This window comes from Mobula hypostoma, chromosome X1, assembly GCF_963921235.1.
Source record: "Mobula hypostoma chromosome X1, sMobHyp1.1, whole genome shotgun sequence".
Classification (NCBI taxonomy): domain Eukaryota; kingdom Metazoa; phylum Chordata; class Chondrichthyes; order Myliobatiformes; family Myliobatidae; genus Mobula; species Mobula hypostoma.
This window is the reverse complement of record NC_086128.1, coordinates 66,807,108-66,833,520: the sequence shown is the minus strand read 5'-3', so window position 1 is coordinate 66,833,520 and position 26,413 is coordinate 66,807,108. Positions and strand designations below refer to the sequence as shown.

General features: G+C 55.1%; 1 protein-coding gene across 1 annotated transcript in view; it reads right to left on the bottom strand.

The window, feature by feature from the left end:
- LOC134340210 (uncharacterized) overlaps nucleotides 1–26,413 on the bottom strand; it is an 82,718-nt gene that overhangs the window by 33,733 nt on the left and 22,572 nt on the right. The window contains exons 3-4 of the mRNA XM_063037186.1: nucleotides 17,590–17,769; nucleotides 163–335 (exon numbers count right to left, since the gene is read on the bottom strand). Coding sequence (XP_062893256.1) covers nucleotides 163–335; nucleotides 17,590–17,769 — 353 coding nt within the window. The remainder of the gene's footprint in view (nucleotides 1–162; nucleotides 336–17,589; nucleotides 17,770–26,413) is intronic.

The following is a 26,413-nucleotide window of genomic DNA, read 5'->3' as shown; positions in this document are numbered from 1 at the left end:
GAGGGGGAGGGGGAGGGGAGGGGGCAGAGTACAGTCGACTGAGAGAGAGTGTCAGAGAGAGAAGGATGAGACAGAGGGAGAGAGGGAAATCAGTTTACGAGACAGCGGAACCTCCTTTACACTCGGCGAAACCTCCCCCCCGCGCCCCCCACCGTCCCTCACCTCAGAATCCAGCGACTCTTGAGGCCCTCTCCTCCCTTGGGCACGTGAAGCTGCGAACGGTTGAATAGCTGTCCGTCGTGGGAGGTACGGTCACATCGCTGGAGTGCTGGAGGACGCTTGAATCCCCAGCATCCTCTCAGAGTGTGAACCAGGGCCTGGGGGTGGGAGGAGAGCTGACAGAAAAGACAGAAGGTCAAGCTTATCACATCAATAACTACAACCATTTGCCAGAAAAAAAAAATAGCCTTAATTCCTCATCTCCTCCCGCAGGACAGATACATGATACTCTGAGACGCTAGGACAAGCTCAATTCCGCTGTCTGGGATATTTCTGCTCCCCCCCCCCCCACCCCCAGGGAGATTTCTGTAACTACAGAATCCAAATTCTCGGTCAGAGGCCGAACTCTCCGATAGGGATCCGTTCACCTGCTTGGCTCAGGCCATTAGCCTGTCAGCAGCTCGCGGCCCGGATGAGCGCATCTACTTTCTAACAGTGCTGCAACTGAGCCAGATGCTGGTCTTATGCCCGAGGCCGGGTGGGCGCTCAATAATTTAGCAGGGTACGGCTAAATCTGGCTGGGAGGCCCAAACTGGTGTCGGAAGCAACTACGGATGAAGATGCCAACGCCAGCTGTCGTCCTCTGGGACAGCAGAACTGGCAGCAAAGACCACTCGGCCCCTCACAACCGTGCTCAGCATAACAAAACTTCCAATTTACAGACCCAAGCAACACACATCAAAGTTGCTGGTGGAACGCAGCAGGCCAGGCAGCATCCCTAGGAAGAGGTACAGTCGACGTTTCGGGACTTAGTCCCAACGAAGGGTCTCGGCCCGAAACGTCGGCTGTATCCCTTCCTCGAGATGCTGCCTGGCCTGCTGTGTTCCACCAGCAACTTTGATGTGTGCCCTTGAAATTCCAGCATCTGCAGATCTCCTCGTGTTTGCAAATTTACAGATACATTTACATTTCTTCCCCTCACAGGTATCAGGCTTCAGAACACTTCCATCAAAATATAGTCATCACCCCAACATCCCATACAAAAGCTCTTTATTAGTATAGCAGGCAGATTTACATCTACATACTGCAGAAAAGGTTGCCATGTTTTATGAAAACTATGTTTTTGAGTGTGCCATACATGTCAAAAAGTCCAAAGGAATGTATTAGGTTATTAGATCAGATTATGAAGACACGCAGTCCTCTTTTATTGTCATTTAGTAATGCATGCATTAAGAAATGATACAATATTCCTCCGGTGTGATATCACAGAAACACAGGACAGACCAAGACTGAAAAACTAACGAAAACCACATAATTATAATATATAGTTACAACAGTACAAGCAATACTGTAACTTGATGAAGGACAGGCCATGGGCACGGTAAAAAAGTTCAAAGTCTCTCAAATGTCCCACATCTCACGCAGACGGGAGAAGGAAGAAAAACTCTCCCTGCCATGCCCGACCACAGTGCGACTCTGAGTCGTCCGAAAACTTCGAGTCTCCGACCAGCCCTCCGACACCGAGCGCCATCTCTGCCGAACGCTTCGACCCCAGCCCCGGCCACCAGCAGCGGGCAAAGCCGGGGATTTGGGGCCTTCCCTCCGGAGATTCTCGATCGCACAGTAGCAGCGGCAGCAAACCGGGCATTTATTCCATGTATTCCACGACTCCCGAATGTACTTAACGTGGATGCCCGCAAGAAAACGCAGAAAAGGTTGCCACGTTTTACGAAAACGTTTTGTGCTTTTGAGCGTACCATACATGTCAAAAAGTCCAAAGGAATGCATTCCGTGATTCCCGAATGTACTTAACGTGGATGCCCGCAAGAAGACGAACCTCAGGGTTGTCTATGTGCTTTGAGAATGAATTTAACGTGTTAACGTGAGAGCTCGGAGGAGAATGACCAGGCTGGGTGTCGTGCTGACGGGGACCCGGATAGCCATGTGTACAACGGCAGTACAGAGGCACGAACATCGGACTCGGAGGTGAGTGGTCTCGGGCTCGAATCCGGCCGCACCCCCAGCCCCCCTGCTCGATGCCCAGCTGAGCTGGGTCGAGTGTCGGCCCGGCAAAATGAACAAGATGCAGACGGACGTGAAAGGAACGTCAGGGTCGCCACCGGGAGCTCCACAAGGCGGGGGGGGGGAAGGAATCACTGGGCGTCACGACTGCAGCGTGCAGAAGGACGCCTCTGGAACCTCGAGGCAGACGGGCGACAGCAGAGGAAGGCCAGAAACATAAACTCGGCGGCCGCTGTATCGGGGGGGGGGGCAGGAGCAACCACTGAGTGGATGGCTGGGACTTTGAACACCAGCCGTGAGACTTCTCATCCATCTGTGCTGCCCTTCCCCTACCGGGCAGAGAACGCTTCACTGTTTACGCAGAGCTCCAGCGCACTGCAAATATTTAACCACCCTCACCTGTTCTCAGGCGACACACCCTTGCAATCTGCATTCAGATTCCCCTAATCATCCAGTTCATGAAGGTGAACTTTAACCCGCAGGTGAAGTTGCCATAGGTGCATGTAAATTTCTGGACCACAAAAATATTAGGCCATTCAGCCCATCGAGTCTGCTCTCCCGTTCCATCCTGGTTGATTTACTATCCCTCCCAACCCCATTCTCCTGCCTTCTCCCCATAACCATTGATGTCCTGACTAATCAAGAATCCCATGCTTCCTTACTTTCTGAACGAGCCTTGCATTGGGAAATCCAATCAAACGCTTTACTAAAATCCATCTACTGCTCTACCTTCAACAACGTGTTTTGTTACACCCTCAAAGAACTCAATCAGGCTCGTAAGGCATGACTTGCCCTTGACAAAGCTATGCTGACTACCCCTAATCAGATTATTTCTCTCCAAATGCTCATAAATCCTGCCTCTCAGGATCTTCTCCAATAACTTGCCTACCACTGAGGCAAGAATCTCAGGTCAAAAGTTTCCTTGGTTATCCCTACTCCCTTTATTGAACAAGGGAGCAACATTTGCAACCTTCCAATCCTCTGGAACTTCTCCCGTCCATATTAATGACACAAAGAACATCGCCAAAGACTCAGAAATCTCCTCCCTCGCTTCCCGCAGCAGCCTGAGGTATATTTCCTCTGGTCCTCGTGACTTATCTAACTTAATGCTTTTCAAAAGCTCCAGCACATCCTCTTTCTTCATGTCTATATGCTCAAGCATTTCAGTCCACTGTAAGTCGTCCCCACAATAGCTAAGGCCCATTTCCGTGGTGAATACTGAAGCAAAGGGGTTTCTTCTTTTACGTTACTGCTGAGGCTAATCAAAATGGCTTCTTTGTTATGTTAGAATAAAATGGCTCCTTTGTTATGTCAACTGCTGAGAGAGTTCTCTCTCTAGCAGCTTGTTTGGGTTATATTACTGATAATGAAGATTGTATTCATTTGCTAACCAATCGGGATAGATGTTATTCTTTCTTGTGTGTCTGAAAGCTATTGTTTTCGCAGGCTTTGGGGCAGAAGGCGCGATGGGGACAGAGAGAGAGCAGACACGATGCTGTGAGCTGGGCGGCGGGACGGAACCCGAGCCGGAGTCCGAGGCACAGGGTCTTCAGCGAGGAGAGGAGACGAAGACAGACTCGTGTGGAGCGTCTGTCAACCACTGTGGTTGGTCCCAGGCGGCGGGTCGAGGGGGTCGGGATCGAATGGTGGGAAGAAGACTCCGTTATTTGAGTTCCAACGGTTGTGCACAAAGTGGTTGAACTTTGATAAGTTTGTCGCCTTTTAACTTTCCTTTTATGTTTTATCTCTATCAATTACTGTACAGAGTTCCAGTAAGATCTATAAAGTGTAATCATCTAATCGCATATGGTGTATTGTCTGTTATCTGGCGGGGTGGGGTCCATCACACAGCATCCGCACAAAATTGATTACCCAGTTTGGGGGGCCGAAGGCTGCTCCCCCTGGACGAAAGCGAGCCTGAGGCCTACCAGGGGGGCTACAACATCATTTGTACACTATGGTTCTTTTACCCTACCATCCTTTCCCTGCCTCAATGGAACATACCTATGCAGAACTCTATTGCAAATGTTCCCTGAAGGTCAGGAGACCGCGGAGCGATGGAATACGATTTACACGTCTGTGGTGAACTCTGACTTCCTGGTCCAGGTGTGTGCCCTTTCCAGCCTTGCTCCACAACAGCCGTCTGCCTGTCCCTGAACATTTGCCACTTTTCTGACGTGCATTTCCCTGAGAACATCTGCTCCCAATTTATGTTCCCAGGTTCCTGCCTAATAGCATCATATTTCCCCCCTACCCCAATTAAAGGTTTTCCCAAATTGTCTGCCGCTATCCCTCTCCAGCGCTATGGTAAAGGAGATAGACTCATGATCACCACCTTCAAAATGCTCTCCCACCGAGAGATCCGACAGCTGACCTGCTGAGTTCCTCCAGCCTTTCCTGTGTGTGCTTTCAACCAGAGTTAACCATTGCCTTAAAGTAGGAAGTCTCATTATTGGGAGCCCCCAGTGGCGCAGTAACATAGTCATAGGAGCAGAATCAGTCCATTCAGCCCATCGACTCTGCTCTGCTATCCCGTAAGTCATAGGAGCAGAATTAGGCCGTTCAGCCCATCGACTCTGCTCTGCTATCCCGTAAGTCATAGGAGCAGAATTAGGCCGTTCAGCCCATCGACTCTCCTCCGCCATTCCATCATGGCTGATTTACTATCCCTCTCTCCTGCCTTCTCCCCTGACTAATGAAGAACCTATCCACCTCCGCTTTAAACATACCCAATGACTTGGCCTCCACAGCCATTTGTGGCGATGAATTCCACAGATTCACCGCCCTCTGGCTAAAAAAAAGAAAATTCCTCCTCATCCTCATTCTAAAGGGCCGTCCTTGTATTCTAAGACCGTGCCTTCTGGTCTAAGACTCCCACTCTATTGGAACCGTCCTCCCCACCCCCGTTAACATTTGACGGAATGAACTGTCAACTTTTTTGGGCTGAGACCCTTCACCCGGCCTGGAGTGGAAGCAGGAAGATGCCAGAATGAAAAGGGAAGGAAAGGAAGACGAGCTGGAGGTTGGTAGGTGAAGCCAGATGGGTGGGGTGGGGTTGGGGAGAGGGTGGGGGGGGTGGTAATGAAGTGAGAAGCTGGGAGGCGATTGGTGGAACAGGTGAAGGGCTGGAGAGGAAGGAATCTGATAGGAGAGAAGAGCGAACCACGGGATAAAGAGGAGGAGGGACACCGGGGGGGGAGGTGACAGATAGGTCAGCAGAAGAGGTAAGAGGTCAGAGAAGAAGGAAGGGGGTAGGGGAGGAAAGTTGGCAAGATACTTGGTAGTGTGGAGGAGCAGAGGGATCTGGGCGTACATGTCCACAGATCCCTGAAAGTTGCCTCACAGGTGGATACGGTAGTTAAGAAAGCTTATGGGGTGTTAGCTTTCATAAGTCGAGGGATAGAGTTTAAGAGTCGTGATGTAATGATGCAGCTCTATAAAACTCTGGTTAGGCCACACTTGGAGTACTGTGTCCAGTTCTGGTCACCTCACTACAGGAAGGATGTGGAAGCATTGGAAAGGGTACAGAGAAGATTTACCAGGATGCTGCCTGGTTTAGAGAGTATGCATTATGATCAGAGATTAAAGGAGCTAGGACTTTACTCTTTGGAGAGAAGGAGGATGGGAGGAGACATGATAGAGGTATACAAGATATTAAGAGGAATAGATAGAGTGGATAGCCAGCACCTCTTCCCCAGGGCACCACTGCTCAATACAAGAGGACATGGCTTTAAGGTAAGGGGTGGGAAGTTCAAGGGGGATATTAGAGGAAGGTTTTTTACTCAGAGAGTGGTTGGTGCGTGGAATGCACTGCCTGAGTCAGTGGTGGGGGCAGATACACGAGTGAAGTTTAAGAGACTACTAGACAGGTATATGGAGGAATCTAAGGTGGGGGGGTTATATGGGAGGCGGGGTTTGAGGGTCAGCACAACATTGAGGGCCGAAGGACCTGTACTGTGCTGTACTATTCTATGTTCTATAAGTTGGAGAAATCGATGCTCACACCATCAGGTTGGAGGCTACCCAGACAGAGTAGGAGGTGTTGCTCCTCCAGCCGCAGATGAGCAGGCAGGCGGAGGGACGGAATACGATTTACGCGTCTGTGGTGAATTCTGACTTCCTGGTCCGGGTGTGTGTGTTGCCCTTTCCAGAGTTACTCAACGACAGCCGGCCGCCTGTCCCCTGCCCCGCCGTCCCCGACAGCACCAAAGTGCAGCCCTCTGCAAAACACTTCCTCGAGAAAAGTTTCCCCGACACTTCACCCATTTCACGTCAATTACTTCCTCCTGTGTCCCAATCCAGCTGGGTGAAAGGGGCGAGGTTGGCGTGGCACTAATCCCTCATCTGATCCGGGTGTGGTGTCACCTCCTGTTGTTAAGCAATTAACAGCAGTTGACGGTGTATCTGCAACTCAGAGATACCAAAACAACAGCCGCAAAAGCCTCAGAGTCTGGGCTTGCTGGTTCTCAGAAGAATGGGGGGGGGGATCTCATTGAAACCTATCGAATGTTGAAAGGTCAGGATAGAGTGGATGTGGAGAGGATGTTCCCTATGGTGGGGGGAGTCTAGGACCAGAGGGCACAGACAGAGTGGATGTGGAGAGGATGTTTCCTATAGTGGGGGGAGTCTAGGACCAGAGGGCACAGATAGAGTGGATGTGGAGAGGATGGTTCCCGTAGTGGGAGAGTCTAGGACCAGAGGGCACAGATAGAGTGGATGTGGAGAGGATGTTTCCTATAGTGGGAGAGTCTAGGACCAGAGGGCACAGATAGAGTGGTTGTGGAGAGGATGTTTCCTGTTGTGGGGGAGTCTCAGACCAGAGGCAACAGATAGAGTGGATGTGGAGAGGATGTTCCCTATGGTGGGGGGAGTCTTGGACCAGAGGGCACAGACAGAGTGGATGTGGAGAGGATGTTTCCTGTAGTGGGGGAGTCTAGGACCAGAGGGCACAGATAGAGTGGATGTGGAGAGGATGTTTCCTATGGTGGGGGGAGTCTAGGACCAGAGGACACAGATAGAGTGGTTGTGGAGAGGATGTTCCCTATAGTGAGGGAGTCTAGGACCAGAGGGCACAGACAGAGTGGATGTGGAGAGGATGCTTCCTATGGTGGGGGGAGTCTAGGACCAGAGGACACAGATAGAGTGGAGGTGGAGAGGATGTTTCCTATAGTGGGGGAGTCTCGGACCAGAGGGCACAGATAGAGTGGATGTGGAGAGGATGTTCCCTATGGTGGGGGGAGTCTAGGACCAGAGGGCACAGACAGAGTGGATGTGGAGAGGATGTTTCCTGTAGTGGGGGAGTCAAGGACCAGAGGGCACAGATAGAGTGGATGTGGAGAGGATGTTTCCTGTAGTGGGGGGAGTCTAGGACCACAGGGCACAGATAGAATGGATGTGGAGAGCATGTTTCCCACAGTGGGGGAGTCTAGGACCAGAGGGCACAGATAGAGTGGATGTGGAGAGCATGTTTCCTGTAGTGGGGGAGTCTAGGACCAGAGGGCACAGATACAGTGGATGTGGAGAGGATGTTTCCTGTAGTGGGGGAGTCTAGGACCAGAGGGCACAGATAGAGTGGATGTGGAGAGCATGTTTCCTGTAGTGGGGGAGTCTTGGACCAGAGGATACAGATAGAGTGGATGTGGAGAGGATGTTTCCTATAGTGGGGGAGTCTAGGACCAGAGGACACAGATAGAGTGGATGTGGAGAGAAAGTTTGTTTTCAATATTTCTTCTGTTTTTCTTTTTTCTGTGTACTTACTGTGAATGCCCACAAGAAAATGAATCTCAAGGGTTGTAAATGGTAATATACATGTACTTTGACAATATACATCTCGGGTTCAGGGACAGTTATTACTCCTCAACCAACAGGAAGGAAGTACAGGAGCCTCAGGACCCACACCACCAGGTTCAGGAACAGTTATTACCCCTCAACCATCAGGATTGAGGTACTGGAGCCTCAGGTCCCACACCACCAGGTTCAGGAACAGTTATTACCCCTCAACCATCAGGAAGGAGGTACAGGAGCCTCAGGACCCACACCACCAGGTTCAGGAACAGTTATTACCCCTCAACAATCTGGTGGAAGGTACAGGAGCCTCAGTACTCACACCACCAGGTTCAGGAACTGTTATTACCCCCTCAACCATCAGGCAGGACGTACAGGAGCCTCAGTACTCACACCACCAGGTTCAGGAACTGTTATTACCCCCTCAACCATCAGGCTCTTGAACCAAAGGGGAGAACTTCATTTCTTCCGTCACTGAACTGTTCCCACAACTTAGGGACTCACTTTCAAAGATCCTTCATCTCATGTTCTCGATATTTACTGATCAATTATTACCATCTTCTTTTTGTATTTTGCACAGCTTGTAGTCTTCTGCACTCTGCTTGAACGCCCTAGCTGGTGCGGTCTCCCATTGATTCTGTTATGGTTACAAACCTTTGTATTATTCTATCATGGATTTATCGAGTATGCCGGCAAGAAAACAAATCTCAGGGTTGTATATGGTGGCATATATGTACCTCGATAATAAACTTTGAACCCCCTAACGTTGTGGTACAGTATGGAATGTAGAATGCACTCCTCGTAGACGCAGAGGCTTCAAGAAAAGTGTTGGGAAACGCCCAATAGGGAACAACATAGAGGGTCACGGACAAGGGGCTGGGGGATGTTACTGGTAGTGGAGGGGTTTCCAACAGTGGGGGGGTCTCGGACTAGAGGGCTCAGCCTCAGAATACAAGGACGTACCTTTAGAAGGGAGTTGAGGAGTTTCTTTGACCAGAGGGTGGCGAATCCGTGGAATTCATTGCTGCAGGAGGCGATGGAGGCCGAGTCATTGGCTTCATATAAAGTGGAGGCTGACAGCTCAGGGTGGCAAAAATGTTTGGGGCCAAGGCAGGGGATTTGGGGGTGGGGGGGTGGGGTCGAGAGGGATAATAAGCCAGCCCTGATGGAACGGCAGAACGGAGTCGACGGGTCGAATGGCCTAATGGCGCTCCTTTGCCCAACGGTCTACCTGGCAGCTCTCCGACAGACAAAGCTGGAGTAATCGGCCAAGTGTTCCCGCTCTGCGGTGTAACCGAAGATTTACGGGGCTGTCGCCAGTACCTGAATTGCAGGGAGAGGTTGAATAAGGTTTGAAGTGCAGAGGAGGGGAAGATGGCGGCGCGAGGCAGCGCGCACAGCCACTCCGAAATGACAGCGTATTTGTTAAATAGGGGCCGTGCACAATCCTGATTTGATGGAGACGGACGTAAGAAGCACGGAGGAACATCTGGAGAACCTTCTGAAATGCCCGCTTCGCTGCTGCTGCTGCTACTGTGCGATCGAGAATCTCCGGAGGGGGAAGGCCCCAAATCCCCGGCTTTGCCTATTGCCGGGGTCGAGGTCGAAGCACTCGGCAGAGATGGTGCTCGGTGCTCGGTGTCGGAGGGCTGGTCGGAGGCTCGAAGCTTTCGGACGGACTCAAGAGTTGGCTGTGATTGGGTGCTTCCAGGGTGCTGCATCGGCAAGTTTGCGGCGCTGGAAGCTCATGGCAGGAAGAGTTTCTTCCTTCTACCGTCTGCATGAGATGATGGGACTTTCGAGAGACTTTGAGACTTTTTTTTTACCGTGCCCATGGTCTGTTCTTCATCAAATTACGGTATTGCTTTGCACTGTTGTAACTACATGTTATAATTATGTGGTATTTGTCAGTTTTTCAGTCTTGGTCTGTCCTGTGTTTCTGTGATATCATACTGGAGGAAATATTGTATCATTCTTTAATGCATGCATTACTAAATGACAATAAAAGAGGACTGTGTGTCCTCATAATCTAATCTAATCTAATTTATTCCCCGGGACGTAGGAGATCGAGGAGAGATTTGACAGAGGTGTGCCAGATTATGAGGGATTATAGATAGGGTAACTGCGAGCAAGCTTTTCCTGCTGAGGTTGGGCGAGGTCACAACTAGAGGTCATGGGTTAAGGGTGAAAGGTGAGGTGTCTGAGGGGGAACCGTCTTCGCTCGTAACGGGCTGAGAGCGCGGCGCCAGCGCAAGTGGGTGATGCGATTTCGATCTCAATGTTTAGGAGAAGTTGGGATAGGGGCATGGATGTTGGGGGTGGTGGTCGGGGGGGGGAGAAGAGGCGTCGGGGGCCTTGGAGAAGGTCGGTGGGACTAGGCGGTTTTAAACCACAAACAAGTGAAAATCTGCAGACGCTGGAAACCCGAGCAAAACACACACACACACACACACACACACACACACACACAAATTGCAGGAGGAACTCAGCAGGTCAGGCAGCATCTATAGGGGATTAAAAAAGAGTGCAGTCGATGTTGCTGGCCCTTTCAGCAGGATCTGCCAAAGGCTCTTGGCCCAAAACGTCAAGTGTACTCTTTTTGTGTGGGGGGGGGAGGAACTAGGCGGTTCAATGGGCTAGCACAGACTAGATGGGCAGAACGGCCTGTTTCTGTGCTATGATTCCAACCGTTCCAGTGATTCCAAAGCCACAGAGGATGAATTCTCCGTTCGATACTCTGACGTCCCAGTCAGGAGGTGACTGGCCTTTCTCTTCCGGGAGACAGTCGACAGCGAGCTCCAGTGGAACGCGGTAGCGTGACAGCGGGAAGACGCTTCCCCTTCTGGGGAGAGGATCGGCACACAACACCCGAAGGAGAGTCCAGGACGAGGTTCAGAAGCAATTCCTTCCTGCTCGAAGAGCAGTAACGAGCCGGCCGGCATCAGCTCCGGACTTCCAAGCGAACGGTCCTGGGTTCACATCCGTTCGGCTCCTTGTGTGCTTTCAAACCACGAGGGGCATGCGGGCAAGTGGGCGAATCAACCCTTTTGCGCTTTCTGACCTTGTCACTCGAGATTCAGTGCCCACTTTGATCTGGCCCACGTTGTCGTCACCCTTGGCAACACTTGCCCTCATTGCAACATTGCATGCCATCTTGGACAATGTCTCCCAGCCACTACATAATGTACTGGGTGGGCACAGGAGTACATTCAGCCAGAGACTCATTCCACCGAGATGCAACACAGAGTGTCATAGGAAGTCATTCCTGCCTGTGGCCATCAAACTTTACAACTCCTCCCTTGGAGGGTCAGACACCCTGAGCCAATAGGCTGGTCCTGGACTTATTTCCTGGCATAATTTACATATTACTATTTAACTATTTATGGTTTTATTACTATTTTATTATTTATGGTGCAACTGTAACGAAAACCAATTTCCCTCGGGATCAATAAAGTATGACCATGAATATAACACACACAAAATGCTGGTGGAATGCAGCAGGCCAGACAGCACCCATAGGAGGAAGTACAGTCGACGTTACGGGCCGAGACCCTTCGTCAGGACTAACTAGCTTCATCTGGTTAGTCCTGACGAAGGGTCTCAGCCCGAAACGTCGACTGTGCTTCTTCCTATAGTTGCTGTCTGGCCTGCTGCGTTCCACCAGCATTTTGTGTGTGTGTGTTGCCTGAATTTCCAGCATGTGCAGATTTCCCCGTACTTGCCTTTATTGGACCTTTCTTTTCGTGATTCATTTTTTTTTATCGAAGTTCATCATCAAACAAACATTTCCATAAGATGTCGAGTCAAGCCAAGTCAAGTCGCTTTTTATTGTCAATTTGACCATAAGCTGCTGGTACAGTACACAGTAAAAACAAAACAACGTTCCTCCGGGTCCCTGGTGCTACTTGAAACAACACAAAACTTCACGAGACTACGTGAGACAGCACAAGGCTACACTAGACTACGTAAAACAACATAAAACTACACTAGACTATGTGAGACAGCACAAGGCTACACTAGATTACATAAGACAACACAAAAACTACACTAGACTATGGACCTACACAGGACCACAAAAAATGCACAGAACAGTGCAGGGCAGTACAATAAATAATAAACAAGACAACAGGCACAGTAGAGGACAAATTACAATATAATAATAAATGATGCAGTCAGCAGTCTAGACTCTGGACTCTAGGAGTCTGACGGCTTGGGGGAAGAAAACTGTTGCACAGTCTGGTCGTGAGAGCCCGAATGCTTCAGTACCTTTTGCCAGATGGCAGGAGGGAGAGGAGTTTGTGTGAGGGGTGAGTGTTTTAGATACTGTACCTATATATAACATATAATCATATTTGCCACAAATCTCCACATAATATTTATCTGAGGTATACACCTATAGAAAAGAGAGGAAAGAAAGAACAAGCAAAAGGAGAAAACTATGCACAAGTAGGGAGTGATCTTTTTTTTTACAACATATTCATTGATTTGTGAGAATAAAATCAGGCCTATGAGGTGTTATGTAGTTAAACCATTTTTCCCAGTATGAATCAAATTATTCCAACTTATGATTAACAGAAGCTGATATCTTCTCCATTTTGTAAATGTCCATTGTAATTCCCATCCATGCTGTTCTGTGATAACCATTTCCTGGTAAGGGTCTTTTTACCAGCCACCATCAGTATATTCATTAAATATTTATCTCTTTTCAACCATTGTTGAGGTATATGTCCAAAATATATGGTCTTACTCTCTAAGGGTATTTCACATTTAAAGATGTCTTGTAGGGCATTATGTATCCCACTCTAATAGTCTTTGATAATGGGGCATTCCCGGAAAATATGATAATGGTGTGCATTTTGATTTCCACAATTTCTCCAGCAAACAGGGAGGTTGTTATCATAATGGGATTTCTGAGAGGGTGTAATAAAATATCTTATCAAGTTTTTCCACCCGAACTCCCTCCATTTCTGTGAACTGGTACCACTTCCATTGATACCTCCATATTATTGCCCATTCTTCCTCAGATATTATTATCCCTCCTTCCTTCTCCCGTTTTGTTTTAATGTATGAAGTAGAACGTGTTTCAAGATTTGACAAACCCTTACACATGCTCGAAATGATTCTACTACCGTTATCTGAATTATAAGCTTTTCTAAATAGCTCTATCAAACATGTTGCCTTGGTTACATTTTTAACTCTCCTAGTAACATAATGTCGCATCTGTAAATACCAGTAAAAGTCTTGTTTCCTTTGTTGGATCTTGCTCCTCCTTACACAAGCCATCAGGTTTGTGGGGGTGTGGCCGGGGTTAATCGGGGTGCGCCTGGGGTTAGTGGGGGTGTGTGCCCTGTTGGACCTTAGGATTCGGTTTGAGGGCAGGGCAGGCGGATGTATATATGGGGCTGGGAGAGATATGGCTGTGGAGTTTTGTGTGGTGAGGTATGCGGTGCAATGGCAGACAGGGTAGCGTAATGGAGCCACTTTAATCTGGTCATAGTCATACTTTATTGATCCCGGGGGAAATTGGTTTTCCTTACAGTTGCTCCATAAATAAAAAATAGTAATAAAACCATACATAGTTAAATAGTAATATGTAAATTATGTCAGGGAATAAGTCCAGGACCAGCCTATTGGCTCAGGGTGTCTGACCCTCCAAGGGAGGAGTTGTAAAGTTTGATGGCCACAGGCAGGAATGACTTCCTATGACGCTCTGTGTTGCATCTCGGTGGAATGAGTCTCTGGCTGAATGTACTCCTGTGCCCACCCAGTACATTATGTAGTGGATGGGAGACATTGTCCAAGATGGCATGCAACTTGGACAGCATCCTCTTTTCAGACACCACCGTCAGAGAGTCCAGTTCCATCCCCACAACATCACTGGCCTTACGAATGAGTTTGTTGATTCTGTTGGTGTCTGCTACCCTCAGCCTGCTGCCCCAGCACACAACAGCAAACATGATCGCACTGGCCACCACAGACTCGTAGAACATCCTCAGCATCGTCCAGCAGATGTTAAAGGACCTCAGTCTCCTCAGGAAATAGAGACGGCTCTGACCCTTCCTGTAGACAGCCTCAGTGTTCTTTGACCAGTCCAGTTTATTGTCAATTCGTATCCCCAGGTATTTGTAATCCTCCACCATGTCCACACTGACCCCCTGGATGGAAACAGGGGTCACCGGTGCCTTAGCTCTCCTCAGGTCTACCACCAGCTCCTTAGTCTTTTTCACATTTTTCACGTCGTGGTCTGACACCACTTGCAAAAATGCCACCCGATGCGCAACAAGGAACGAGGACGACGATCGGGAGCACTCAGAACATGAGTCAGTGGGGAAGGGGTTGAATTCAAAGTTCAAAATGAAGTTACTATCAAAAGATACGTCACTATAGACAACCTGGAGATTCATATTCACATGGGCATTCACAGCAGAGCAGGGAAGGGCAACAGTAATAATCAAAAACTGCAAACACAGGCAACCAATGTACAAACACTAAAAACATAACAGCTGGAGATAGATTAGTGAGATAGAATAGATAGATAAGATAGAGAGGTAGATAGACAGACAGACTAGATAAGGTAGCAAACAGGAGGAAATCTGCAGTTGCTGGAAATTCAAGCAACACACATCAAAGTTGCTGGTGAACGCAGCAGGCCAGGCAGCATCTCTAGGAAGAGGTACAGTCGACGTTTCAGGCCGGGACCCTTGCGCTCACCAGCAACTTTTCTGTGTGTTGCTAAATAAGATAGACCTGAGAACAAGAGCTGCAGAGTTCCTGAAAATGAATCCATAAGTTGTGGAATCGGATCAGAGTTCAGGTGAGCGAAGTTATCGCCACTGGTTCAAGAGCCTGATGGTTGAGGGACAATAACTGTTCCTGAACCTGGTGGTGTGAGTCCTGAGGCTCCTGTACCTCCTTCCTGATGGTTGAGGGGTAATAACTGTTCCTGAACCTGGTGGTGTGGGACCTGAGGCTCCTGTACCTCCTTCCTGATGGTTTGAGGGGTAATAACTGTTCCTGAACCTGGTGGTGTGGGTCCTGAGGTTCCTGTACCTCCTTCCTGATGATTGTGGGGTAATAACTGTTCCTGAACCTGGTGGTGTGGGACCTGAGGCTCCTGTACCTCCTTCCTGCTGGTTGAGGGGTAATAACTGTTCCTGAACCTGGTGGTGTGGGTCCTGAGGCTCCTGTACCTCCTTCCTGATGGTTGAGGGGGTAATAACTGTTCCTGAACCTGGTGGTGTGGGTCCTGAGGCTCCTGTACCTCCTTCCTGATGGTTGAGGGGTAATAACTGTCCCTGAACCTGGTGGTGTGGGTCCTGAGGCTCCTGTACTTCCTTCCTGATGGTTGAGGTGTAATAACTGTTCCTGAACCTGGTGGTGTGGGACCTGAGGCTCCTGTACCTCCTTCCTGATGGTTGAGGGGTAATAGCTGTTCCTGAACCTGGTGGTGTGGGTCCTGAGGCTCCTGTACCTCCTTCCTGATGGTTTGAGGGGTAAAAACTGTTCCTGAACCTGGTGGTGTGGGTCCTGAGGCTCCTGTACCTCCTTCCTGATGGTTTGAGGGGTAATTACTGTTCCTGAACCTGGTGGTGTGGGTCCTGAGGCTCCTGTACCTCCTTCCTGATGGTTGAGGGGTAATAACTGTTCCTGAACCTGGTGGTGTGGGACCTGAGGCTCCTGTACCTCCTTCCTGATGGTTTGAGGGGTAATAACTGTTCCTGAACCTGGTGGTGTGGGACCTGAGACTCCTGTACCTCCTTCCTGATGGCAGCAGCGAGAAAAGGGGGTCCCTGTCGATGGATGCTGCTTTCTGGTGGGGAGGACTTTACCTGTGATGGACTGGGCTGTGTTCACTACTTTTTGTAGGATTTATAGACAATTCCTAATAGGGAAAGGCAGGAATCGAACCCAGGTCCCCTAACTGCTAGGCTACAATCTCACCGTCTCTATCCAAAGCTACACTGATTTTATTCTTACTGGGTACTTTGAGTTTTCCGATGGTTGCTACTGGTTCCTGGGTGCCAGGGTGGAGATGCATCCCTACCAGAGGAGGTGTGAGACGCTCCTTCCCTCTGCTAGCCTGCAGGTCACCCCTGGGCGAGGTGTAGCACCTGCTTAGCCCCCCCCCCCCGATCAGGGTCAGGTGAAACCATGGGATCAGGTGGTGGACGGTCATACGAGCAGCCGGTGCAGATCACAAGTCCTGGTGATGCGACCACTGACGCCAGGCAGACAATCTCTGAAGAGTGTTGATAATGGCTGGGGGGGGGGGGGTCACCCGTCTTGTAAGGAGAATCTTAACTAATCTTAAAGGGAGGCGAGCAATCGCTTGGTGCCTGGCAGAGCGGGCTTAAGGGGCTAGCATTGTCCGGTCGGCCCGAACGGCCCGCTTCCGCCGCACACCTCCCTCAAAGTCGCTTATTATGTGTGTCAAATACCCTGAACAACATACAGAGCCGAACTGCAATGGGCAAGTTCGATCCCGTCAGGAGAGAAAGCGAGAGGATTATGATGTTAATAATAAAGGCTTTGTTTAAAAAGATTGCTGAAATGTGAAAGAAAACTAATCTCAGGAAATGAACTAATTCAGCATGGCAAACTGTCGAACAAAGTGGCGAGTTACTAGCCCCAACACGAGAAAATCTGCAGTCGCCAGAAATCGACACACACACACAGACACAGACACACACACACACATACATACACACAGAGACACATACACAGACACATACATACACACACACACACACAGACACACACACACACACATACACACAGAGACACATACACAGACACATACATACACACACACACACACACATACACATACACACACACAGAAAATTCTGGAGGTCTCCAGAGATTCTCCCGGTGAAGGGTCTCGGCCCGAAACGTCGACTGCACTCTTTTTTTTAATGCCAGCACTTTGGTCAAAAGTAGCACTATTGACACCGCGGCGCTCCCTCATTACAGCACCACCCACCGCGCGGCGCTCCCTCGGTGCTGCACTGCCGCGACCCGGAGGTGCCCGGGAGCCCAGCCTGCAGTGCGGCGCTCCCTCTGTAACCGGCATAGTGTTGCGCTCCCTCATTATAGCACCACACACAGCGCGGCGCTTCCTCTGGGCTGTACTGCCGCGACCCAGAAGTGCCGGGAGTCCCGTCTGCAGTGCGGCACTCCTTCTGTAACTGTCTCCCTCATCATAGCACCACCCAACGCGCGGCGCTCCCTCTGGGCTGCACTGCCACGTCCCGGAGGAGACCGGGAGTCCCGTCTGCAGTGCGGCGCTCCCTCTGTAACCGGCATACAATGTCGCGCTCCCTCATCATAGCACCACCCAACGCGCGGCGCTCCCTCTGGGCTGCACTGCCACGTCCCGGAGGAGACCGGGAGTCCCGTCTGCAGTGCGGCGCTCCCTCTGTAACCGGCATACAGTGTCGCGCTCCCTCATCATAGCACCATCCACCGTGCGGCGCTCCCTCTGGGCTGCACTGCCGAGTCCCGGAGGAGACCGGGAGCTAGGCGAGGGGGAACTCAGCCCAGGTTCGGGAGAGGCGGTGGCTGTACCCACGCCGGTGACCCGGGGCAGCGGCACCGGGATCCTTCCCCCGCGGGGGACTGTACCTGTACCAGGTGAGTGCGTCCGCTCCTGGATCCCGAAGCAGGAGGAGGAGGAGGAGGCTGAGACCGGACCGGGACTCCTCGCAGCCCGCCCCGGTGTGTGTGAGCGCCCTTGACGCCGCCGAGGGACGAAGGACGGAGTCCGCTGCCGATTCCGTGCGGTTCCGAAATCGCGATCGCTACCTGTCGCCGCAGGGCACCCTGGGAGCTGTAGTCCCAAAAACCGCCGGCGGGCTCCGGGCGCCAGGGTCACCGCGCAGCCGGACTACAACTCCCGGGAGGCCACGAGGCACATCGGAGTTTAAAGGGACATTGACCCATGGCGCCGGGCGCTAATGCGGCCAGTTTTTGCGATCGCATCTCAATAGGACATTTGTGTTAGAGAGACAGAGAACATCACAGGGCCGCGACCGAGGTCAATCTAACCCGTCTCTCCATTTTTTTTTCCATCGACACTCCTGCCGACCTAAAAGTTTATTCCCTTCCCCTCTCTCTCCCACTCTCCCCTACCTCTCTCTTCCCCACTCTCCCGTACCCCTCTCTCTCCCACTCTCCCCTACCTCTCTCTTCCCCACTCTCCCCTACCCCTCTCTGCCACTCTCCCCCTACCCCGTCTCTCTGCCACTCTCCCCTACCCCTCTCTCCCCCACTCACCCCTTCCCCTCTCTCTCCCACTCTCCCCTACCTCTCTCTTCCCCACTCTCCCCTACCCCTCTCTGCCACTCTCCCCTACCCCTCTCTCCCCCACTCACCCCTTCCCCTCTCTCTCCCACTCACCCCTTCCCCTCTCTCTCCCACTCTCCCCTACCCCGTCTCTCTCCCACTCTCCCCCTACCCCTCTCTGCCACTCTCCCCTACCCCTCTCTGCCACTCTCCCCTACCCCTCTCTCCCCCACTCACCCCTTCCCCTCTCTCTCCCACTCTCCCCTACCCCCTCTCTCTCCCACTCTCCCCTACCTCTCTCTTCCCCACTCTCCCCTACCCCTGTCACTCTCCCACTCTCCCGTACCACTCTCTGCCACTCTCCCCTACCCCTGTCACTCTGCCACTCTCCCCTACCCCTGTCACTCTCCCACTCTCCCCCTACCCCGTCTCTCTCCCACTCTCCCCCTACCCCTCTCTGCCACTCTCCCCTACCCCTCTCTGCCACTCTCCCCTACCCCTCTCTCCCCCACTCACCCCTTCCCCTCTCTCTCCCACTCTCCCCTACCCCGTCTCTCTCCCACTCTCCCCCTACCCCTCTCTGCCACTCTCCCCTACCCCTCTCTGCCACTCTCCCCTACCCCTCTCTCCCCCACTCACCCCTTCCCCTCTCTCTCCCACTCTCCCCTACCCCGTCTTTCTCCCACTCTCCCCCTACCCCTCTCTGCCACTCTCCCCTACCCCTCTCTGCCACTCTCCCCTACCTCTCTCTTCCCCACTCTCCCCTACCCCTCTCTGCCACTCTCCCCCTACCCCGTCTCTCTGCCACTCTCCCGTACCCCTCTCTCCCCCACTCTCCCGTACCCCTCTCTCCCCCACTCTCCCCTACCTCTCTCTTCCCCACTCTCCCCTACCCCTCTCTGCCACTCTCCCCTACCCCTGTCACTCTGCCACTCTCCCCTACCCCTGTCACTCTCCCACTCTCCCCCTACCCCGTCTCTCTGCCACTCTCCCGTACCCCTCTCTCCCCCACTCTCCCCCACTCTCCCCTACCTCTCTCTTCCCCACTCTCCCCTACCCCTCTCTGCCACTCTCCCCCTACCCCGTCTCTCTGCCACTCTCCCGTACCCCTCTCTCCCCCACTCTCCCCTACCTCTCTCTTCCCCACTCTCCCCTACCCCTCTCTTCCCCACTATCCCCTACCCCTCTCTCCCACTCTCCCCTCTACCCTTCTCTCTCCCACTCTCCCCCTACCCCTCCCTCCCCCACTCTCCCCTACCCCTCACTCCCCCACATTCCCTCTACCCCTCTCTCCCCCACTCTCCCCTCTAACACTCTCTCTCTCACTATCCCCCTACCCCTCTCTCTCCTACTCTCCCCTCTACCCCTCTCTCCCCCACTGTCCCCTACCCCACTCGCCCCTCTACCCCTCTCTCTCTCCCAGTCTCCCCTACCCCTCTCTCCCACTCTCCACTTCCCCTCTCTCTCCCACTCTCCCCTACCCCACTCTCTCCCACTCTCCCCTAACCCTCTATCTCCCCCACACTCCCCTCTACCCCTCTCTCTCCCATTCTCCCTCTACCCCTCTCTCTCTGCCACTCTCCCCTACCCCTCTCTCTGCCACTCTCCCCGTCCCGTCTATCCCACTCTCCCTTAGCCCTCTCTCTCCCACTCTCCCCTCTACCGTTCTCTCCCCCACTGTCCCCTCTACCCCTCTCTCTCCCACTGTCCCCTACCCCACTCGCCCCTCTACCCCTCTCTCTCTCCCAGTCTCCCCTACCCCTCTCTCCCACTCTCCACTTCCCCTCTCTCTCCCACTCTCCCCTACCCCACTCTCTCCCACTCTCCCCTAACCCTCTATCTCCCCCACACTCCCCTCTACCCCTCTCTCTCCCATTCTCCCTCTACCCCTCTCTCTCTGCCACTCTCCCCTACCCCTCTCTCTGCCACTCTCCCCGTCCCGTCTATCCCACTCTCCCTTAGCCCTCTCTCTCCCACTCTCCCCTCTACCGTTCTCTCCCCCACTGTCCCCCTACCCCTCTCTCTCTCTCCCACTCTCCCCTTTAACACCCTGTCTATCCCACTCTCCCGTCTACCCCACTCTCCCCCTACCCCTCTCTACCCCACTCTCCCCTACCCCTCTCTACCCCACTCTCCCCTACCCCTCTCTCTCCAACACTCACCCCCTACCCCTCTCTAACCCACTTTCCCCCTACCCCTCTCTAACCCACTCTCCCCCTACCCCTCTCTCTCCCCCTCTCCCCTACCCCTCTCTCTCCCCCTCTCCCCTACCCCTCTCTCCCCCACTCTCCCCCTACCCCTCTCTACCCCACTCTCCCCTACCCCTCTCTCTCCCACTCTCCCCCTACCCTCTCTCCCTACCCTCTCTCCCCCACTCTCCCTCTACCCCTCGCTCTTCACTCCCCCTCTACCCCTCTCTCTCTCCCACTCTCCCCTACCCCTCTCTCTCCCACTCTCCACTACCCCTCTCTCCCACGCTCCCCTACCTCTCTCTCCCCCACTCTCCCCCTACCCCTCACTCCCCCACTCTCCCCTACCCCTCTCTCTCCCACTCTCACCCTACCCTCTATCTCCCACTCTCCCCTAACCTTCCCTCTCCCACTCTCCCCTACCTCTCTCTCCCCCACTCTCCCCTCTACCCCTCTCTCTCCCACTCTCCCCCCACACCTCCCTCCCCCACTCTCCCCATACCCCTCTCTCCCGTACCCCTCTCTCCCGTACCCCTCTCTCCCCGTACCCCCTCTCACCCACTCTCCCCCTACCCCACTCTCTTCCACTCACCCCTCTAACCCCCTCTCTCTCCCACTCTCCCCTACCCCTCTCTCCCCCACTCTCCCCTACCCCTCTCCCCTCCACTCTCCCTCTACCCCTCTCTCTCCCACTCTCCCCTACCCCTCTCTCTCCCACTCTCCCCTACCCCACACTCTCCCACTCTATCCTATCCCTCACTCCCCCACTCTCCCCTGCCGCTCTCTCCCCGACTATCCCCTACCCCTCTCTCTCACTCTCCCCCTACCCCTCTCTCTCCCACTCTCCCCTCTACCCCTCTCTCTCCCACTCTCCCCCTATCCCACTGTCCCACTCGCCCCTCTACCCCTCTCTCCCTCCCAATCTCCCCTACCCCTCTCTCCGACTCTCCACTTCCCCTCTCTCTCCCACTCTCCCCTACCCCTCTCTCCCACTCTCCCCTACCCCTCTCTCTCCCACTCTCCCCTACCCCTCTCTCTCCCACTCTCCCCTACCCCTCTCTCTCCCACTCTCCCCTACCCTCTCTCTCTCCCACTCTCCCCTACCCCTCTCTCCCCCACTCTCCCCTACCCCTCTCTCCCACTCTCCCCTACCCCTCTCTCTCCCACTCTCCCCTACCCCTCACTCCCACACTATCCCCTACCCCTCTCTCCCACGCTCCCCTACCTCTCTCTCCCCCACTCTCCCCCTACCCCTCACTCCCCCACTCTCCCCTACCCCTCTCTACCCCACTCTCCCCTACCCCTCTCTCTCCAACACTCACCCCCTACCCCTCTCTAACCCACTTTCCCCCTACCCCTCTCTAACCCACTCTCCCCCTACCCCTCTCTCTCCCCCTCTCCCCTACCCCTCTCTCTCCCCCTCTCCCCTACCCCTCTCTCCCCCACTCTCCCCCTACCCCTCTCTACCCCACTCTCCCCTACCCCTCTCTCTCCCACTCTCCCCCTACCCTCTCTCCCTACCCTCTCTCCCCCACTCTCCCTCTACCCCTCGCTCTTCACTCCCCCTCTACCCCTCTCTCTCTCCCACTCTCCCCTACCCCTCTCTCTCCCACTCTCCCCTACCCCTCTCTCCCACGCTCCCCTACCTCTCTCTCCCCCACTCTCCCCCTACCCCTCACTCCCCCACTCTCCCCTACCCCTCTCTCTCCCACTCTCACCCTACCCTCTATCTCCCACTCTCCCCTAACCTTCCCTCTCCCACTCTCCCCTACCTCTCTCTCCCCCACTCTCCCCTCTACCCCTCTCTCCCACTCTCCCCCCCACTCTCCCCCCACACCTCCCTCCCCCACTCTCCCCACCCCTCTCTCCCCCTCTTCCCCCTCTCTACCCTCTCCCCACTATTCCCAACCTCTCTCTCTCCCCATTATTCCCCACCCCTCTCTCCCCACTATTCCCCACCCCTCTCTCTCCCCCCACTATTTCCCACCCCTCTCTCTCCCCTCACTATTCCCCCACCCCTCTCTCTCCCCCCACTATTCCCCCACCCCTCTCTCTCTCTCCCCACTATTCCCCTGGCCCCCTCTCTCTCCCCCCACTATTCCCCACCCCTCTCTCCCCCCACTATTCCCCTACCCCTCTCTCCCCCACTCTCCCCTACCGCTCTCTCCCCCACTATCCCCTACCCCTCTCTCCCCACTCTCCCCTACCCCTCTCTCTCCCACTCTCCCCCTACCCCTCTCTCTCCCACTCCCCCCTACCCCTCTCTCCCCCAATCTCCCCTACCCCTCTCTCCACTCTCCCACTTCCCCTCTCTCTCTCCACTCTCCCCTACCCTCTCTCCCCACTCTCCCCTACCCCTCTCTCCCACTCTCCCCTACCCCTCTCTCTCCCCACTCTCCCCTACCCCTCTCTCCCCCACTCTCCCCTCTACCCCTCTCTCTCCCACTCTCCCCTACCCCTCTCTCTCCCACTCTCCCCTACCCCTCTCTCTCCCACTCTCCCCTACCCCTCTCTCCCCCACTCTCCCCTACCCCTCCTCCCCACTATCCCCTACCCCTCTCTCCCACGCTCCCCTACCCTCTCTCTCCCCCACTCTCCCCCTACCCCTCACTCCCCCACTCTCCCCTACCCCTCTCTCTGCCACTCTCACCCTACCCTCTATCTCCCACTCTCCCCTAACCTTCCCTCTCCCACTCTCCCCTACCTCTCTCTCCCCCACTCTCCCCTCTACCCCTCTCTCTCCCACTCTCCCCCCACACCTCTCTCCCCCTCTCCCCTACCCCTCTCTCCCACCCCTCTCTCCCCCCCCTCTCTCCCCCTACCCCCTCTCACCCACTCTCCCCCTACCCCACTCTCTCTTCCCCACACCCCTCTAACCCCCTCTCTCTCCCACTATCCCCTACCCCTCTCTCCCCCACTCTCCCCTACCCCTCTCCCCCCACTCTCCCTCTACCCCTCTCTCTCCCACTCTCCCCTACCCCTCTCTCCCCACTACCCCCTACTCACCCACTCTCCCCCCCTCACTCCCCCACTCTCCCCTGCCCTCTCTCCCCACTATCCCCTACCCCTCTCTCTCCCACTCTCCCCCTACCCCTCTCTCTCCCACTCTCCCCTCTACCCCTCTCTCTCCCACTCTCCCCCTACCCCTCTCTCTCCCACTCCCCCACCCCTCTCTCTCCCCACTATCCCCCTACCCCTCTCTCCCCCCACTCCCCACTCTCTCTCCCACTCTCTCCCCACTCCCTCTCCCACCCCTCTCTCTCCACTCTCCCCTACCCCTCTCTCTCCACCTCCCCTCTTCCCCTCCCTCTCTCTCCCCCCTCCCCCTACCCCTCTCTCTCCCCACTCCCCCTACCCCTCTCTCCCCCACTCTCCCCTACCCCTCTCTCCCCACTCCCCCTACCCCTCTCTCTCCCACTCTCCCCACCCCTCTCTCCCCACACTCCCCCTACCCCTCTCTCCCACTCCCCCTACCCTCTCTCCCCCCCTCTCTCCCCTACCCCTCTCTCCCCCACTCTCCCCTACCCCTCTCTCCCCCCACTCTCCCCTACCCCTCTCTCTCCCCACTATCCCCCTACCCCTCTCTCCTCCCCCACTCTTCCCCCTACCCCTCTCTCTCCCCCACTCTCCCCTACCCCCCTCTCTCCCCCTCTCCCCTACCCTCTCTCCCCACTTCCCCCCTCTCTCTCCCCCCTACCCCCACCCCTCTCTCCCCACTCCCCCTCCCCCCACTCCCCCCACCCCTCTCTCCCCCACTCTCCCCTACCCCTCTCTCCCCCCCCCCCTCTCCCACTCTCCCCTACCCCTCTCTCTCCCACTCTCCCCTACCCCTCTCTCCCCACTCTCCCCCCCTCTCTCTCCCCACTCCCCACCCCTCCTCTCCCCACTTCCCCCACCCCCTCTCCCCCACTCCCACCCCTCTCCCTCCCCCACCCCTCTCTCCTCTCCCCCATCTCCCCACCCCTCTCTCCACTTCCCCCCCTCTCTCTCCCCCACTCCCCACCCCTCTCCCCACTCCCCTCTCTCTCCCACTTCCCCCACCCTCTCTCCCCACTCTCCCCACCCCTCTCTCTCCCACTCTCCCCACCCTCTCTCTCCCCCACTCCCCCACTTCCCCTCCTCTCTCCCCACTACCCCTACCCCTCTCTCTCTCCCCACTCTCCCCCTACCCCTCCCACTCCCCCCCTACCTCCTCTCCCCTCTCCCCCCACTATCTCCCCTACCCCTCTCTCCCCCACTCTCCCCACCCCTCTCCCCCCCTCCCCCACCCTCTCTCCCTCCTCCCACTCTCCCCCTACCCCTCTCTCTCCCACTCTCCCCCTACCCTCTCTCTCCCCACTCTCCCCTACCCCTCTCTCCCCCACTCTCCCCCTACCCCTCTCTCTCCACTACTCCCTCTACCCCTCTCTCCCACTCTCCCCTACCCCTCTCTCTCCCCCTCCCCCACCCCTCTCTCCCCCCACTCCCCCCCCTCCCCCACCTCTCTCCCTCCCCACTATCTCCCCCACCCTCCCTCTCTCCCCTACCCCACCTCTCCTCTCCCCTACCCTCTCTCCCCCACTCTCCCCTCCCCTCTCTCCCCACTATCTCCCCTACCCCTCTCTCTCCCACTCTCCCCTACCCCTCTCTCCCCCACTATCCCCTACCCCTCTCTCCCCCACTCTCCCCTCCCTCTCTCCCCACCTCTCCACCCCTCTCTACCCCCACTACCCCCCACCCCTCTCTCCCCCACTCTCCCCTCTCTCCCACTCTCCCCCTACCCCTCTCTCTCCCCCACTCTCCCCTACCCCTCTCTCTCCCACTCTATCTCCCCCACTCCTCTCCCCCCACTACCCCCCTCTCTCACTCTCTCCCTCCCACTATCCCCTACCCTCTCTCTCTCTCCCCACTACCCCCACCCCTCTCTCTCCCACTCCCTCTCCCTCCCCCCTCTTCCCTACCCCTCCCTCTCTCCCCTCTACTCTCCCCCACTCCCCCTCCCTCTCTCCCACTTCCCCACCCCTCTCTCTCCCACTTCTCCCCTACCCCTCTCTCTCCCCACTATTCCCCCCCCCTCTCTCTCCCACTCTCCCTACCCCTCTCTCTCCTCCCACTCCCCCTACCCCTTCTCCCCACTCCCTCTCTCTCCCCACTCCCGCTACCCCTTTCTCTCCCACTCCCCCTCTTGCCCCCACTATCCCCACTCCCTCTCCCCCAGCCCTCTCTCCCCACTATCCCCTGTCCCTCTCTCCTCACTCTCCCCCTACCCCTCTCTCCCCACTCTCCCCCTACCCCTCTCTCCCCACTCTCCCCCACCCCTCTCTCTCCCACTCTTCCCCACCCCCTCTCTCCCCACTCTCCCCCACCCTCTCTCTCCCCCCTATTCCCACCCCTCTCTCTCCCACTCTCCCCCACCCCTCTCTCCCCCACTATTCCCCTCACCCCTCTCTCTCCCCACTTCCCCCTACCCCTCTCTCTCCCCACTCTTCCCCCACCCCTCTCTCCCCCCACTCCCCCCACCCCTCTCTCCCCCACTCTCCCCCCCCTCTCTCCCCCCCTATTCCCCTGTCCCTCCCTCCCCCCTACTTCCCCCACCCCTCTCTCTCACCCCACTATTCCCCCACCCCTCTCTCTCCCCACTATTCCCCCACACCCTCTCTCTCCCCACTATTCCCCCACCCCTCTCTCCCCCCACTATTCCCCCACCCTCAACTATTCCCTCACCCCTCTCTCCTCACTATTCCCCCACCCCTCTCTCTCCCCCACTACCGCCACCCCTTTCTCCCCACACCCCCTTTCACCCCCACTATGCCCCACCCCCTCTCCCCCAGCCCTCCCTCTCCCCACTATTCCCCTGTCCCTCTCTCCTCAGTATTCCCCCACCCCTCTCTCCCCACTATTCCCCGTCCCTCTCTCCCCACTATTCCCCCACCCCTCTCTCCCCACTATTCCCCACCCCTCTCTCTCCCCCCACTATTCCCCCACCTCTCTCTCCC